This window comes from Cyanidioschyzon merolae, chromosome 11, assembly GCF_000091205.1.
Source record: "Cyanidioschyzon merolae strain 10D DNA, chromosome 11, complete genome".
Lineage (NCBI taxonomy): Eukaryota > Rhodophyta > Bangiophyceae > Cyanidiales > Cyanidiaceae > Cyanidioschyzon > Cyanidioschyzon merolae.
In genome coordinates, this window is record NC_010137.1 from 557,105 (window position 1) to 571,987 (window position 14,883).

The 14,883-nt window shown below is 55.5% G+C and overlaps 4 protein-coding genes across 4 annotated transcripts, besides 1 other annotated feature; 1 reads left to right on the forward strand and 3 right to left on the reverse strand.

Moving 5' to 3' along the window:
* Window positions 1-1,914: 1,914 nt before the first annotated feature.
* On the reverse strand, window positions 1,915-3,051 carry CYME_CMK205C (RNA lariat debranching enzyme; the record flags this gene model as incomplete). The annotated part of the gene is made up of 1 exon (XM_005536546.1): window positions 1,915-3,051. One exon carries the CDS (start codon window positions 3,049-3,051, stop codon window positions 1,915-1,917), a length of 1,137 nt encoding a protein of 378 aa, XP_005536603.1.
* Window positions 3,052-7,374: 4,323 nt separating this feature from the next.
* CYME_CMK206C (hypothetical protein) lies at window positions 7,375-8,694 on the reverse strand (the record flags this gene model as incomplete). Its single annotated transcript, XM_005536547.1, has 1 exon — window positions 7,375-8,694. The coding sequence occupies one exon, from the start codon at window positions 8,692-8,694 to the stop codon at window positions 7,375-7,377; it is 1,320 nt and encodes a 439-aa protein (XP_005536604.1).
* Window positions 8,695-9,332: 638 nt separating this feature from the next.
* Window positions 9,333-9,965, forward strand: CYME_CMK207C (hypothetical protein; the record flags this gene model as incomplete). Its single annotated transcript, XM_005536548.1, has 1 exon — window positions 9,333-9,965. One exon carries the CDS (start codon window positions 9,333-9,335, stop codon window positions 9,963-9,965), a length of 633 nt encoding a protein of 210 aa, XP_005536605.1.
* A 1,029-nt stretch (window positions 9,966-10,994) lies between these two features.
* Window positions 10,995-14,321, reverse strand: CYME_CMK208C (similar to U5 snRNP-specific protein; the record flags this gene model as incomplete). The annotated part of the gene is made up of 1 exon (XM_005536549.1): window positions 10,995-14,321. The coding sequence occupies one exon, from the start codon at window positions 14,319-14,321 to the stop codon at window positions 10,995-10,997; it is 3,327 nt and encodes a 1,108-aa protein (XP_005536606.1).
* Window positions 14,111-14,883: part of a sequence feature (possible transcribed region) that runs on past the window's edge.

The window sequence follows — 14,883 nt, forward strand, 5'->3', positions numbered from 1 at the left end:
TGTTTCTGATTCGTCACCTGAAGAGAAACACAGAGACGTCTTCGAAACCTGGCGTCGTCGTCGTCGTCAACAACAGCGCCCAGGAATTCGCTGCTTTAGTTTTACGTATAAACAAGCGGGTCGTTGCAGCGGGGCGCGCAACGCACCATGCCATCGAGCGAGACACGCTTCCGCGGAACACGCGCTACACATGCGACTCAGAGTAAAAATGGAACAATGAACTGGTTGCGCTGTTGCTGCCGATCGAACTCTTTTACATATACAGCCTCAACATTTGAACTGCAGGCAAAAAGGCTTACGCGCACATATGTAGCTTTAGGATTTTCGGTCGTGTATTTTGGTGTGGATCCTTGGACGCCTTGCAACTGGAATTTGTTACGTCACCGGAATGGCGATGATTCGCGACATTTTCGAACAAGGGTTTGTAAAATAAACGATGTCATTATTCCAACCATACATGCTAGACTCCATTCTTCTAACATCCCTATTTGTGGCAGGATGGAGCATGTATGCTTCAGGTTTCCGATCTGTCTGCCTCAAGTTCAATTGTGGGCGCAACCATTCGCGCCGCTAGACTCACGAGGAACGCAAAACTCGACGACGTCGTCGTCGCTTGAGGGCGTCCTCACGTGCTCATGCCGCAAGTCCATTTAAGTTGGCATATCGACGAAACGCCTCCAGCGGAGAGTGCGTCATCGCATTGCTCGGAAGGAGCATGAACCGATCGAGATTTCTCAACTTGTTTTCCAGCCTGGATTCTAATTCGGATGCTTAATTCCCCATGGACCATATCACGTACCACAATACCTCCACCGAATGGAACAGCGTACTTGCCGGGGGCATCGCCAGTGAGAAGCACGTGATCGTAGCATACGACAGCGGGTGCGAAAACGGAAGAGGGTATCGACGGGAGCCTTCCATACCCGTCAATAGCGTGTAGGGACGGACACAGAAAGCCTTCACGCACCACAGGGTGACTCTCGGAGGCGAATGAGGTGCTGTGGACCTATGCAAACCCCTGAACGCCGTCAAGTGTCGCCGCTCCGAAAAGCGCACCGCAGCTGCATCCAAAGAAGATGGACATGAGAAGCGAAGTGTAGATCTCTATTTCCATCGGTCCATGAAATGCATCGACAACGGCCCGAATCTTCCACATTGGAGCTTGCACGCTGGGATCAATAGCGTTCGACCGCTGACAAGCGGACTGGCGAGACCAGCGTACGTAAAGCCGGCGATAGCAAGTAGGACAAGGAAGCGATCGCGGAAATCGCTCGCAAAGGCTGCAGTTGATGACACGGCGACGCTTCGCAAGCTTTTGTTTGTTCGCCCGTGTTGGCTGTGTGTGAGTTCATTCCACGCAAGTCTCGCATGTGTGTATCACGCTGCACGAGCGCGCCTCATTCGGTCAACAGGTATGCGATACCGTTGCTGAACGCTCGCTACATCCAAACCGTTCGCGGGTCCACGGGGCAATGATTTTCTTGACTCCATACCAAGCAAGTATTCGAGGCAGCCAGTACCGGGATGCTGTGCAAGTCTCCACGCCTGCCGTCGCGCCGCCTCAGCCGCTGATTTCTGTTCGTACGGTACCCTGGGATGCACTGGTGCACGCTGTCAACCAAGGTCTGCGCAGCGTGTGCACCCATGCCACTTGTCAATCACCGGTTTGCAGCGCGTTGCAAATCCTTTCCAGCTGCACGCTGCAAAAAGCAGAACGATTCATTTACTCACAGCATACCCTTCGAGAAGAAATCTACTGAAACGGATACATACCGCTGCTGGCGGCTTCCAGATAATACTATGGATGCAGCGGAGAAAAAAGGCACTCGCTGCCCGAAACGCGATTTCACCGACTCTGCCTCGCTACAGATGCCGAGTTACCGGGGGCATCGGCGCTCATGCGCTGCCGCCTGTCTATTGCGGATTCGCCTGAACCCCATCCACGTTGTAGAGCCGCTCCCAACTGATACCGAGCTCACCCAGGAGAAACGATGTCTGCGGATTCGGCGCCGTTTCATTTCCGTATCCCGGTGCTGGTGTCTCGGACGCTCGCTTCTGTCGAGTGCTTTCAAATACGCGCTGCAAAGCTGCCAGACTGATCGAGCCGCTCGGTTCCCGCTCGCCTCGATAATGGCGCTGTACGCAACGAAGCCACCGCAGATCATATTCCATATCTGACACCGGATCAGCGGATTCGGCGCCCGGTAACTCAACGAACGTGAGGAACGGACACCCGGGAAGCGTCTGATCCAAAGCAGTAAAGGAGGTACCCTGTGGTGTTGATGCCGCAAACCGGCAGTGATGGTGCGCCGCAAACCAGTACCGGGGAGCGGCGCTGCTCTCCATGAGTTCCGCGAGGGCCGGCGACCCGTCTATACCGCGCTGGTGTGCCCGTTGCATCCACTGCTTGCGCGTCCACAGCGTGGAGCAGTCACCGTACGCCATGACACCACGCGGCCAATCATGAGATAGGAAGACATGGCACCGGTCCCGAGAAGCGATGTCGGTCTCCGGAGAAAACGAACCACCATAGAACGCGTTCCAGTGGAGTGCATGCAAAAGCAGACGCCATTCGGTCTTGCGCGTGTGATACACAGTGTGAATCTGTGAACCATGGAGAAGGACGCCTTCATCACGCGGTCGAAAATAATCTTTCGGGTAGTAAATGCCGCTGATACCGCCAATTCGATAGTCATGACGGGCATTGCGCAGGATCCCCGCTCGACCGAGGTAGAAGATTCGCGGTGCAACCCAGCCTCCGAGCGGGATCTCCTGCAGATAACGCGAGGCCTCGTGATTCCCGCCAATGAATATGGTAAGGCAGGGCGCGGTCTTCTCGCCGGAGTAGTATTTGGGAAAGTCCCCAAGTTCCCGATACTGACGCGGACATGACATGCTTTTGAGGTCCTCCTCATCGCGGATGCTTTGAAAGTCTCCGCAGCATAAAAGGAGCTTACATTGGATGCCCCGTGTGTGCGTTTCTTCGATAAACTGCTCGTAGAGAAAGTCCAGTCGTCCGTGGACGCAACCGGCAACACCGAGCCACACCATCAACGCGCTGTACGCGGCGGATACGCGTGTTGTACGAGTCGAAGCGTCCGCAGGTAGACGTCTTATCGAGAGCGCTGCCTTGTACCAGCGGGCGCTTTTGATGAAGCACGCGACCTTGGGTAGAGCGGCGGAGCTGCTGTAGCTGCCCGGGCCTTTGTCCTCCAGAGACAGCGTAGTGTGCGCGCAGGCTTGCGTGTCACGCTATGGTCCTCGACTCGAGCACCGTTGTGCTGCTTTCGAATCGGGCTCTGGTGGACGCTACGCCGTTCACTGACCTAAACAGCTAGCTACCTCGTCGGAAACCTGCTCGAATACGAGCGCTGACACTGCCAACTTGGAGGAGCCTGGTCCCCAGCTGACTCGAGGAGTCGCGGGCGACGTCCAAGGCACGTCTCTGTCAACTGTTTAGTCCGTTAAACGACGAGCCCGAACTTTCGTGAAGAGCCCTCGCGTTTTTTCTTGTCAACGAGCTTGGACGACAGATCTGGGGTACCTGAGCGCCCAGACCATGAGCAGAGCTGTACCTGCAGCGCCTCTGGCTACCAGCGGTTGACAGTGCAGCGAAAGCGAGTATCCAATGCCGTGCCGTACCGCACCGCACCGCACCGTTCTTTACCGAGTAGTGTAGTGCAGTGCTCTCTGACGCTCAGAGGAGAAGACTTTAGCGAAACTCACTGCTGATGCCGACGCTATGGTGTTCTGGGAAAGATGGTCAGGTCGTTGAGTTCGGTATGAGACGCGCTAGGCACTCGCGAAACTTTACTGAGAGCGTTCTGTGTTGCGGAGAGACCTGGTTCCAGCGAAAAGACCTCCGCGCTAGTCGAAATGGCTGGACTCGCGGGTGCATCAAGGGAACACGATTTCAGAAGACGGTCGACTAAGAGACTATTTACCTGCACAGGTTTCTTTCGTTTGTGTATGCTTTCAGAGAACTGCAGCTTGCCTGCATCGCCACGTTTTCCAGGACACAGCGTTTTCAATTCGAGCAGCGAGTTTGAGAGTACTTGCACCAGCGAACCTTTTCTCTGTTTCTATTTTTCTCGCAGGAATCGAAGAATGGGACGCCACTTTCCCAGAGTGAAGAAGGTTTCCGGAAAGAGTTTTATTCTGCCACTTGAAGCTTGCGAAAAAACGGCAATACTTCCATGATTCTGTCATTCTGAGGTCAGCGAGTGGATGGACCACCCTTTCCGTAGTCCCGTGTTCTGAGCATCATGCACCGGCATCAGAACTTTTTACATGTTAGCGACACGACTGTATCCTCGAAACCCCATTCCACATCACATGTTCTCGTAGAAAGATTATGGAGCATGCCACAGGGTCTGAAGTTTCTACACTCATGCTACGAACCGCGGTTTGGAGACACGGAGGCACAATACGTCCGCCTCTGTTGAGGATTGTGATGCATTGACTACCCCGCTATCGATGACGTATGAAACGCGAATGCTTCCAACAGCAGCGACGGGTGCTCGTCTTGCTCAGTCAAACTTCCTTCAGATGCAATGGTAGACCTGGATATGGGTACTCAAAAAAAGGGAAAACCGCTGTTTGTAAAGGAAAGACACGCGAAAATGCCGAGAATATCATCCGTCGCAGCCATTCCATCGCATAGGCACCTCTGAATCGCCAACTAGATAGGATCCTTCAAGACATCATCCTTCGTTGAAGCATTCTTCGCGGCTTCTGCCTCGCACATACCTCTGTCCTGCTGTTGGACAACGTCGCCGTCCATCGCGAGAAAAAACCCGGTCAAGGCATACGCAGCTGTGATTGGCGTTGAGCTGCTGATAGCACCAGCCTATGCTCTTTGGTTCAATTGAGTCGAAGGCGTCTCGTCGGTTGTCGAACGCAAGGTCAACGCGCACGGTCCAATAGACGAGTCGTTCGCATTCGCGTAAACGAATGGTGCGGGACGCCACCAGGGACCGTATAGCGTCGTACGCGAGGAGTTCTCGCCTAGCTTCTATCGCCCTGAAGCACCTCGGTAAGGAAACGTTCGTGAGCGTTACGGACGGAAGGCTGCACGCTGTGAATATTCCTATGGAATTTTTGGATCGGCCCGACGTGCGACAGCACACTTGATGCAGGAAGTGAAGATGCGATGCAGTAGGGGGGTAGGACCAGGGATTGGCGCAGGTGCTTCCCAGAATAACTTGACACGTCACCACGCGACGTCGAAGATCGAAAAACCTAGAATGCATATGCGAAGTGCCATCAGACCAGGTTCAAGGATGCAAAGCGTATGCAGGTGAATCCGGAACGCTTCCCAATGCGCACTCTCTAAGCATTGTACGCGGTGGACCCTCATTATCGTATCGCGACAGAGAGGGCGACTGTCTGCAGGGATCCCCAGCTTATCGATGGAGGCAAGCGACGGCCTGGTGATGTCTAAAGAGCTCGCGGTAGTACTGAGTTCTGGTTCGTATCGTCTGTGCTCATAGGGTTGCTCTCGACCTCGGACCGCCGCACATTGCATCCAAAGGACAGTGGAAACGTGATACCCACGTTTCGTGGATCTCGCGCAAATACGTTTTCCTGAACAAGGCTCCTCGACGCGATACAGACTTCCTCTCTCGATCCGAGCGTCGTATCCTCCTCAAATGACTATGCGATGTGGCCCATATTTCGGGAGATTAAGGCCCATTATACCGCCGTAGGCGATTACCTACTGCACTGTGGAGCTTCCTCGATGGGGTACGGCCTGTCTCTGGGTATAACAATGCTGTGCTCGACCGAATTCGTCAAATGCGGTAGCGAAGCGCGTTTATGGACGCTCGTATACTGAAAAGTATCGGAATGAATTGTACACGGACGATGAATACCAGAGAAATCTCAGTCTGAATACAGTTCGTAAAACCAAGGCCTGACTAAAACAACAAGACTCAATTTTCAGCGGTAAGTGCAGGGAAAGACGTGGTGATACGCGTGGATCCCTGGTTGAAGAGCATCATGGCCGTCGTGGTACCTCTATATCAAGAGTGCGGTTCCAAAGACCCGGCAGACAAACAGATCAAGCTCCTCGACTTGTTCTGAGTTCAAACTGATCGAGATTCGGGCATCACAGACGCCGTGGTGCATACCAACAACTAGAGTAAAGACTTGGCATTCATCTGGGCGGGGTCAGACCCGTGTCGAGCATCGGACGATGCTTTGTGCGCTTCATTGCAAGAGTACGTGAGCGTGCATACGGTTCATGCAGACCATCCCTAGCACAAGTACACCAGACCGCCTTGAGGTCGCCAGCGGTTTCCGTTCTACGGAGGCATGAAGCGTGCTTTCGCGAACTTGTTCAATCAATTGGAAAACAAAATTACCGACGATTTGCTTCGTCTGGCGGCGGCTTCTCGCCCTTGACATGCTGCACTCCTGATCCTTCGACGAGAGCGTAGAGCGAATGCAGGACTCGATGCCCTACGTGTCCCGTCGAGGCATCACGACGACGTCAACGCATCACGAGCACGGCTGCACGCTGAAACTGATGGGCGAGAACAGCATGAGAAAGAGACGGATACACGAGCTGGTGCACGTTGAGCAAGCCGAACGTCAGCTGGCGAGGTTATCGAATGTAAGCAGCTTGCTATGGCGTGATTCTACCAGCGACCGTGCGCGCAAGCACTTTCTGCCCCTGGACTTGAACACATCCCTCAACGTCTAGAAAAGCGTCGCGCTGCTGGAGCGTCCGGCGTTCTAGTGTCCAGCGAGCTTTTCAGACACGGAATCGTTTCGTCGTTTCTATAGACATTGTGCTGAAATGCCGGCGACTAGAAATGGAATAAACCAGTGTTCAGAAGAGAGGACACTGGCTTTCCGTATTGAGTAAGGCATTGGTGGGCCATGGTCCAGCGATCGAGAAATGCTGAAGCGTGGTATACTTACTCCGGGAACATTTCTCCAAGGCAATTGATGAATGTTCATGATCTCCCGCGATTCGGTATTACTGAGTAGAGCATGCCCACGCGCTGGCGCTGTAGCTAGGTGCCTGTAACGAAGAGAGCGCCGTCGCTCCCGTTATCTTTGCCAGCGCTCCAGATCACCTGATACCCCTGATTTCCTGCATACCAATCTACAAAACGTCTCTTTTGGCGCAGAAACCTATTCGACTATATCGAGGTTTTGGTGTGGAAGCAAAACGTATCCGCGTCCAGAACTGACGCATGGACATCGATTGGGTTCCAAGCGTACGCGCAACACATGGACAGCGTTTCGTTGCTCAGGCACGATACGAATCCAAAACCGCGTACGCATACCGAGGATATCTTGGGGATGCGCGCTGAGGCAGCGGCTGCACTTAATGCACTCGGCACACATAACAGGAGGCTTCAACTAGTCGCGCGGTATCCGAGTGTCCTCCGCCCAAGGCCGTTGAGTTTTGGTTGGTGTCGGCTGCACAACGAGCGCTTGCGTCCGATCCAGTACTCCAGCTCGCGACTGATTCCATGGATATGGCTCCTCCTCGAATGCCGCCCGTTGAAGTGTTTCGCGCTTGGGCAAGCGCTCCGCCGCTACGCATTGGAATCGAATCGCTGAGATGGCAAGCGGCGGACTGCAACGCCCATCATCGTATTCCAGTTGTACGGTATCGATCGGATGTCCCCAGACCCGTCGAATAGTTGCGTAGAACACGACTTGGCAGTCGTCATCCATTTGCAGGACTCGCGTATGCAGCCAATGACCGGTTTCAGCGCGCTCCGCCAGCATCAGCTTTCCAAGCGGGTCTTGGAAACCGCCGTTTGGGGACGGCTCCACATTGGCCCAGAAGCCTTCGATTCCATCTGTGGTCCGTATCCAGAAGCGATTGCTTTCACGGTAAAAACCGCAAACGCAAAGGAATTGCGGGGCTTTTAGCGCCTCCGGAAACAGAAGCTGACTGCAAATGGCACTTTCGTTGCTGCTTGCGAACGTGTGGATCGTCACTGGTCCCCAAAACCGGATCCACGAACATTGCCAGTTCTTTCGACTCCACACCAAGCGAAAGCGTCTGGTACCATGGTGTGTGTCGTAAATGCGTTGCGCGGGCGGAGTGTTGCACATCGCGCCAGCTCCTGCTGAGTCATTTGCTCTTTGCTGCTGGGTTACTTCTCCGAACCGTCTCGGAGAGCAACCTGAAGGAGACTCGGGCACTGTCGACGCATGCTCCTCAGATGTCTGCAGCGCAACGGACTGCTGTGTGGGCTCAGCGCTGAGCGTGGTCGCGCTGCCGCTGTCGCTCTGGTCCGTCGCCTTGCTCGTGCCTGTCGCCGTCTCAGAAGCACTGTTCGGCGATAGGCTGGAGCATATCTGTGCCAGAGACCCCTCTACGTCGCGAACACGACAGTGAAGTTTTACCAGACTATTTTCTAGCGCTTGCACAAGCATCCACAGCTTCTGTTGCTGTTGCTCCAGCGCACGAAGGCCTTGGATGCGTACCACGTACTCATGAGGTACCTCAGACGCTGCACTATTCCCGCAAACGTCTGTAACTAGCTCGACTGGACACTCATGCGACGAGACCTTGTCGGCCGTAGGCGAGCCGTTTGCGATTTCAAAGAACGTAACCGCATCACGAGAGCGTTTGCGAGCGCTGACACCACGTCCCGGTCTCTGACGACGCACGACTGGAGTACGGTTCGCGATTAGCGGCTGCGGCTGCGCACCCGTCAACATGCACCTGGTGCGGCGCGTTCTAGCAACCGCCTGTAAGTCTGGCCCTGAACGCTGCTCACCGCCGAAACAGCTTCATAAGCATCCACGCGCCAGATACGCTTCCCGTCGATGATGCAGTCGGTGCATCGTCGGCTGTAGCATCGCCCGTGTGCATCTGGGGGCGGAGATGATAATGCCGCCAGGGCGCCTGCAGGATGCAGTGCGCACGGCTCCGGCAACGCGAAGGCTCTATATGCCGCCTCCGTGACGATTGCGCGCTGGAATCGCGGATCGCGCGCACCATCCGATCAACACGCGCTCGGGCGATATTTCTCATATATTGTCCGTTTAGTATAGAAAGGTATGAAATATGGTAGGCACGTTTGCTTCTGCGAGGTGTGTACTCCGCTCGCGGCAGGTGTCCATTTGCAATCCGGACATTGATGGACATCATTGGAATGGAGCGCTCCCCAGCTGTGCGGCGAGCGTGCCTGCATCCGGGAGCGGCTCCTGCGCCGACGCACACCAATTCTCGACGGGTCTTTTGCCTATTCATCAACTCTGAACATCTGTATCGCTCCGTTTTGCAACACCGCGTCCCTAAAAGCGCACACTGCTTCGTCGACGCATTGGGTACTGCTTCGTTTGCGGTCACGGTCATGTTTGTCTCTGGACTTCCTGGCTCAATTGGTGTTCGCTGTTTTTCTCCAAGAAGGGAGCACCTGAGGCAGTGCTGCACCGTACGACGCCTACAGTGCGCAGCACAGGACCTCGTCCAGCCGAATGAGGAGTTCGAGCTCGTGGTTTCCGATGAGCCGCTCGGACCACCTGATTCCGCGGACGAGGAGGCCACACCTGTTGCAGCCTCTGGTCGTGGCACCGGCTCGGAAGCCGTCGCTCCCGGGGAGGGCGGGCGCACCCGTGGCGAGCGTCGCCGCTCCCTTCGCTCGAGTGCAAGCTGGGCAAACATTTTTGTTGCACCGTTCGGACGCAAGGGTACCGGTAGTAGGCCGCACTTGGACTTGCGTCCTCCTAGTGTACAGACTCGCGGGGCCTCCGACGTCATCACCTGTCCGGACTGCAAGGGCACGGGCTTGAGCATCTGCTACATTTGCAACGGTTCACACTTTTACAAACCAAACGGTGAGGTGATTGAGTGCCCCGCTTGCCACGGCAAAGGGAGGCGAACCTGCATTCATTGTTACGGACAAGGCAAAGTTGCCGAACTCGGTGGTGACTGGTGGAAGTACGGCGTGTTAAACTGGTTCAAACGCCGTGGGAAGGGAATGTAGCACTCGCGGAGCAGTCGCTATAGAGACGCGGATGGCACGGATACATCGAGAGAGCGCAAGAGAGCAAGAGGGCGCCCTGCGTTATTTGCGATCTTGTAGTCTAGACTCATGTGAGCGTCAAATAGAACAGGTCCACTTTGTTAACTCGGGCGTGCACGTTACACTCATGCCAGCGTAAAATGGAACAGGTTTCCACACACGGGCGTGCACTTTCGGGCAAGAGTGTCCTCGCATTGTTATCAACAATACCAACCTTTTGCCGCTCTTTTTTGTTCTACGACGGATTCTGTTTCCTCGCGCATTCCTCAGGCTTTCATTACGCCGGTCTCTTCTTCCGTACCGGTACCCTTGTCAGCCGTTCGTAGGTATTGACGATAGCGTTTGCGTCCTATTTCTCAGCACCCGGCTGCGATCGACGCATTCGATGCGAAGACGAAGAATGCGATATACGCTTTGCTAGCCATCTCAATTTTCTTCGTTCACTGGCTCCGTGCGCCCTGGGCAGCGGTGCTCGTTGACGGTGCAGAGGTGTTGCCAGCTTTTACGACATCCGCTCCACCAAGCGCCATCCTGTGGCACGTGAACGCCCGCTTCAACGCTCGGTGCATATGGGTGACGGGTGCAGAAGGCTCCATTTCATGCATGGATCCGCTTCGGCGCCCGGTGCCGTATCCTACGCCCACGGGCATCTTCATGCGGTTGCCGCTCGACGACTACGCTGTGTGCTGCACGTGCAAGTGCAAGATGTTCCATTTGATAAATGACTTGTTGACCAAGATGTTGTCCGCGATGATACAAGCTCTGGAAAGAGCATCCAGACCGGCGAACAAGTGGACTCCCAGCCCACGAACCTGTTCTATGCAAACAGGAGAGATGCGAGCCACTGGAAGCGTATTGCTTGAAAGGGCGCATGCTGCTGCGGCATGCTGTTGTCTAACTCTAACAACCTGACCTGGAAGCGCGCACTACATCCGAAACCCTCCAAACGAACCCGATTCTAATCCTTGATTATTCCCGGAGCAAGGGCTCTCAGAGGTCGGTCCCGAGTCCCCGTCGCATTCGTACGATGCGCACCAGCCAGGGTGCAAGGGTGTTTTCGGTTACGGTGCTGTCGTCCGAGGCAACAACTGCCTCTAGAGGTGGGCATTCCACACTGTCCGCATCACCTGGAACTGGAATCCAGCGGGCACTGCACGTCGGCATGACAGCTGGATCGACAGTTGCTTGCACACTTGCCTGCCCGTGGCTCTGAAATCGCAACATCACTTCGAGGCCGGGAACAAGCACCCGCGCCGGAACATCACTGTCAACGATCACGAAACAGGTGCCTGGAATGGGCCACTGCTGCCGGATTTCGACAAGTTCAGAAGCCTTGCGCAAGCGACGGCAAATGAGCTCGGCTTTTTCGGCGCGCACCACGGCTTGCAAACGGAAGCAAGGCTCTAGAATCTGCATCTTGGCATCAAGAAGCGCCCTATGCGCTGCCTGTCGAGCTAGGAGCACCAGGCGAGTTCGCATCCGATGCCAAGCGGACCAACATGGAGGTGGTGCTTCCCAGGCAGAGCTCCCGCAAATGCACTCGAGAGCACGCACGTGGTAACGAACCCCAACGACAGGACCTTGAAGAAGCGGACCCCGCCGACTCGCCAACCGAAGACCTTCCCAGAGGGCCTGGAGTGTCACCGGCAGCCCAGACGGCGCTGTTGTCCCATCCAGATCGGCTGCAAATTCCACTTCGAGCGCTTCTGGCTGCACAGCGGCCTCAGCAGGTAGACTCCGTCGCTCAAAACGAACGCTATTCGGCAGTGGATGCAGGGCATGCACAACTACCGGGTGAGGCCCCGCGTTCGGCTCTCCTGCCTGCTGAGCTGGAGCCCGGCGCGAAGCGTGCACCGGTTCCACGTAAAGCACGACTCGCGGCTGATGAAATGCCGCGTCCTCGTTGTCGCTCCATTCGTTGGGCTCGGGAGAGAAGAATTCGTCTTCCGAAACCAAGAATGACTTTGGCGACGACCACAACGCAGTCTGGTCGCTCCGCGTGCGTCCATCACGGCCTCGCAAGCCTACTTGCACTTTTGCTGCACCGGCTTGGATCGTTTCCCGTAACGCATCCACAAAGGGTACCGGATTTGTACGCAGGCAACGCCATACCAGACTCAAATGCCGTTGCACCAAATATCGACGAAGCTCATGAAGTATAACATCCAGATAGAGTTCCCCTGGGCCGTAAACAACACCAGCAGTTGAAGCTGTTCGAAAACCGTGTGCTGCATCACCATGAACGCTACCGTTACCATCAAATCCTGTGGCGGGATGTGTTCGAACAATAATTGCCAAAGCTTGGCGAAGCTGCTCAGCGCTCGCTGTGCTGGTGCTGTACTGCGCAACCAAATCTGCCGTCAAGCTCTCTGCAGTTCTGTGCACCTCCGGCAAACACGGTGCAAGCGCTATACCGTAGATAGGCATTGCGTGATAGCCCAGCGCTCTGTGCAAGCGATAAACGCACGCGTCCAGCGTCTTGGAGTACGGTCCATCGGAACAACGGAGGCCAAAGCAGTAGGTTCCGCGTGATGGCGGATAAACCCTGGGCAGAAGCACTAAACCGCCGGCGGCGACTTGCTCAACGTCGTACCAGACGCGTCCGAAAGCCACCTGCAATTGCGTGATCATTGTTGTTGTTGTTGTTGTTGTTACCGACGACGGCTTGCATCGGTCAGCGCCCGGTTGAACTGCAAACAGCTGATCAGCGCGTAGCGGTCGTGCACCGCAAACACGGCCCACAGCAACGGTATCGGTGCCGTCCAGCGAACGCCAGTGTGTCGCTACCAGCACAGTGGTCTCCGTCTCAGCGCAGTGCTCCGGGAACCATTTCGAGTGGCGACGACGACGGGTCAGCGTTCCAAACAACGCTGTTGGCGAGCCCAGTACCATGTCGAAGACAACACGGAGAAGAGCCCATGGGCCTGAGTCTGCCGCCTGCTGGAGCATCTCCAGATCCGTAGGCGCCTCTCGCTGACTCGATGCTGCTTGAGGCTCGAAAGCACGCGGAGTTCCCAGAGCTTGCACATTGACCAGCAGCTGCTCCAGCGATCCGCTCCCAGACTCATGGGTCGCACATAGTGCAATCGTCTTGTAGAGAGGCTCCAGAACAAACTCAACAAATGATCGCTTTGCCGTGCCCAGCGTCCAGGCGACAGCGGCTTTGCGTAGAAACAAGCCGGTGGGCTTGTCGTAGACCCGGTCGCCCCAGAGCGAGGCAGCGAGTGTTCGTTTCCTCGCTCGGCGCTTCCGGAGCGCGCCCTGAACGCCACCGGTCCACGAACGTTCACGCTGCACCTCCAAAGCCGAACCATACCACTTCTCGACAATGTCCATGAGGCTGAACGCTATGTTCAGCTTTGCAGACGTGAATAGGACATTGGCATGTGGTGGCCTTGGGTCAAAGTACGGGACCTTCTGAGGCTGCAAACGTTCAATAAGGCTGTTGAGCGCATCGATGATGCCTTTCAACTTAAGGTACACGGCATCAGGCGGATACCGCAACTCAAGTATCAAGCGGTCGAGCTGCGTCAACACCAGGATCAGCGGAAGCGACATCTCCAGCGCCAAGGCGACGACTCGCTCTGTACCTAGCAGGACGCCTTCGGCACTGTCGACCACCAGAAGCACTGCATCTGCGAGCGTTGCACCCACCACAACCTGATCGAAGAAGTCTGCATGTCCGGGAGCATCCATCAGCGTCACCAGTTGAGATACACCGTGCTCGTCTGGTACCCAGAGCGGCATGAAAGCAAGCTGAAGCGACATTCCTCGGGAGAGTTCGTCCCGACGCGTATCCGTCCAGCGCGGTTGTTGCTGGTGTCGCCGCGGGCCTATCATGTAACGGGTTGCTGCAGCCGGATGCAGCTGGTGACTTACCAACAAGTCGATGAGGCTTGTTTTTCCATGATGGTAGTGACCCGCAACCAGAATGTTCCAGATACGCTCGGGACCGGCGTGTTTCGCAAGATGCAAAAGGTACCTTCGCGACACCTTGAAGCGCAGTGGTCGCGCCTGGACATAGAACCCAGCGTCGCTCGGTGCCTGATGTCGCTTTGGTGCTCGCGTGCGTACGCGAGTGAGTGCAGGGATTGGTTCAGGGGTTTGTGTCTCTTGGATGCGGTGACGTTTGCGCAACCTTCGACGCGGAATCGCTAGCGGTAAGCCGGGTGTGGTTGCTGTAAGCGTCTCGATAGCTGGCACACATTCGTCGGAAGCTACGGCCTCCAGAGCGTCAGAACGTCCGTGTCGTGCGCCACCATGAACCAGGATACTGCCGACCTCATCAGTTTCGCCACCACGAAACGCTGAACTCATGAACCCTCTATCGGGTCTCGGTGTCTGTCAGCAGCGCTCGTGACGGGTACACACGTTGAAGCGTACGCTCCTCGAGGCTGAGGTCCCTCGCACACAGAACTAAAAAACGCTACCAATGGAGTTCCGGAACTGTTCCGCGGTCGACGGACGCTTGCGAAGCGCTAACCAAGTTCTTAAAGTTGAAAATGAACCAGCATGAGCGCTGTGAAACAACGGGAAGCCCACTGGCCAGCCCTGGACTCGAACGAAGCCTAAACGCTACCGCAAGCACGTCGATGCAGTTCGATCGCTACAGAAGTCGCTCCCGTTAACCCCAAACTCGACGGTTACTGCTATCCAGCTGGACTTTCTTGCGTTGGCGCAACGTGAGCTGCCTCATGAAGCGCAGCGTTTTGATTGGAACAGTCATTTCGGGAACTCTTGGATCAGCGTCCGCTTCTTGTTTGTTTTTTTTGCTCGCTGGTATTCGATTACAGGAATGTATCTCTATAGATTGGAGAAAAAGTTGCGAGAATACTTAACGCTGTTATGGCGAGCGCATGGAAAGCGGCATGATTGGAAC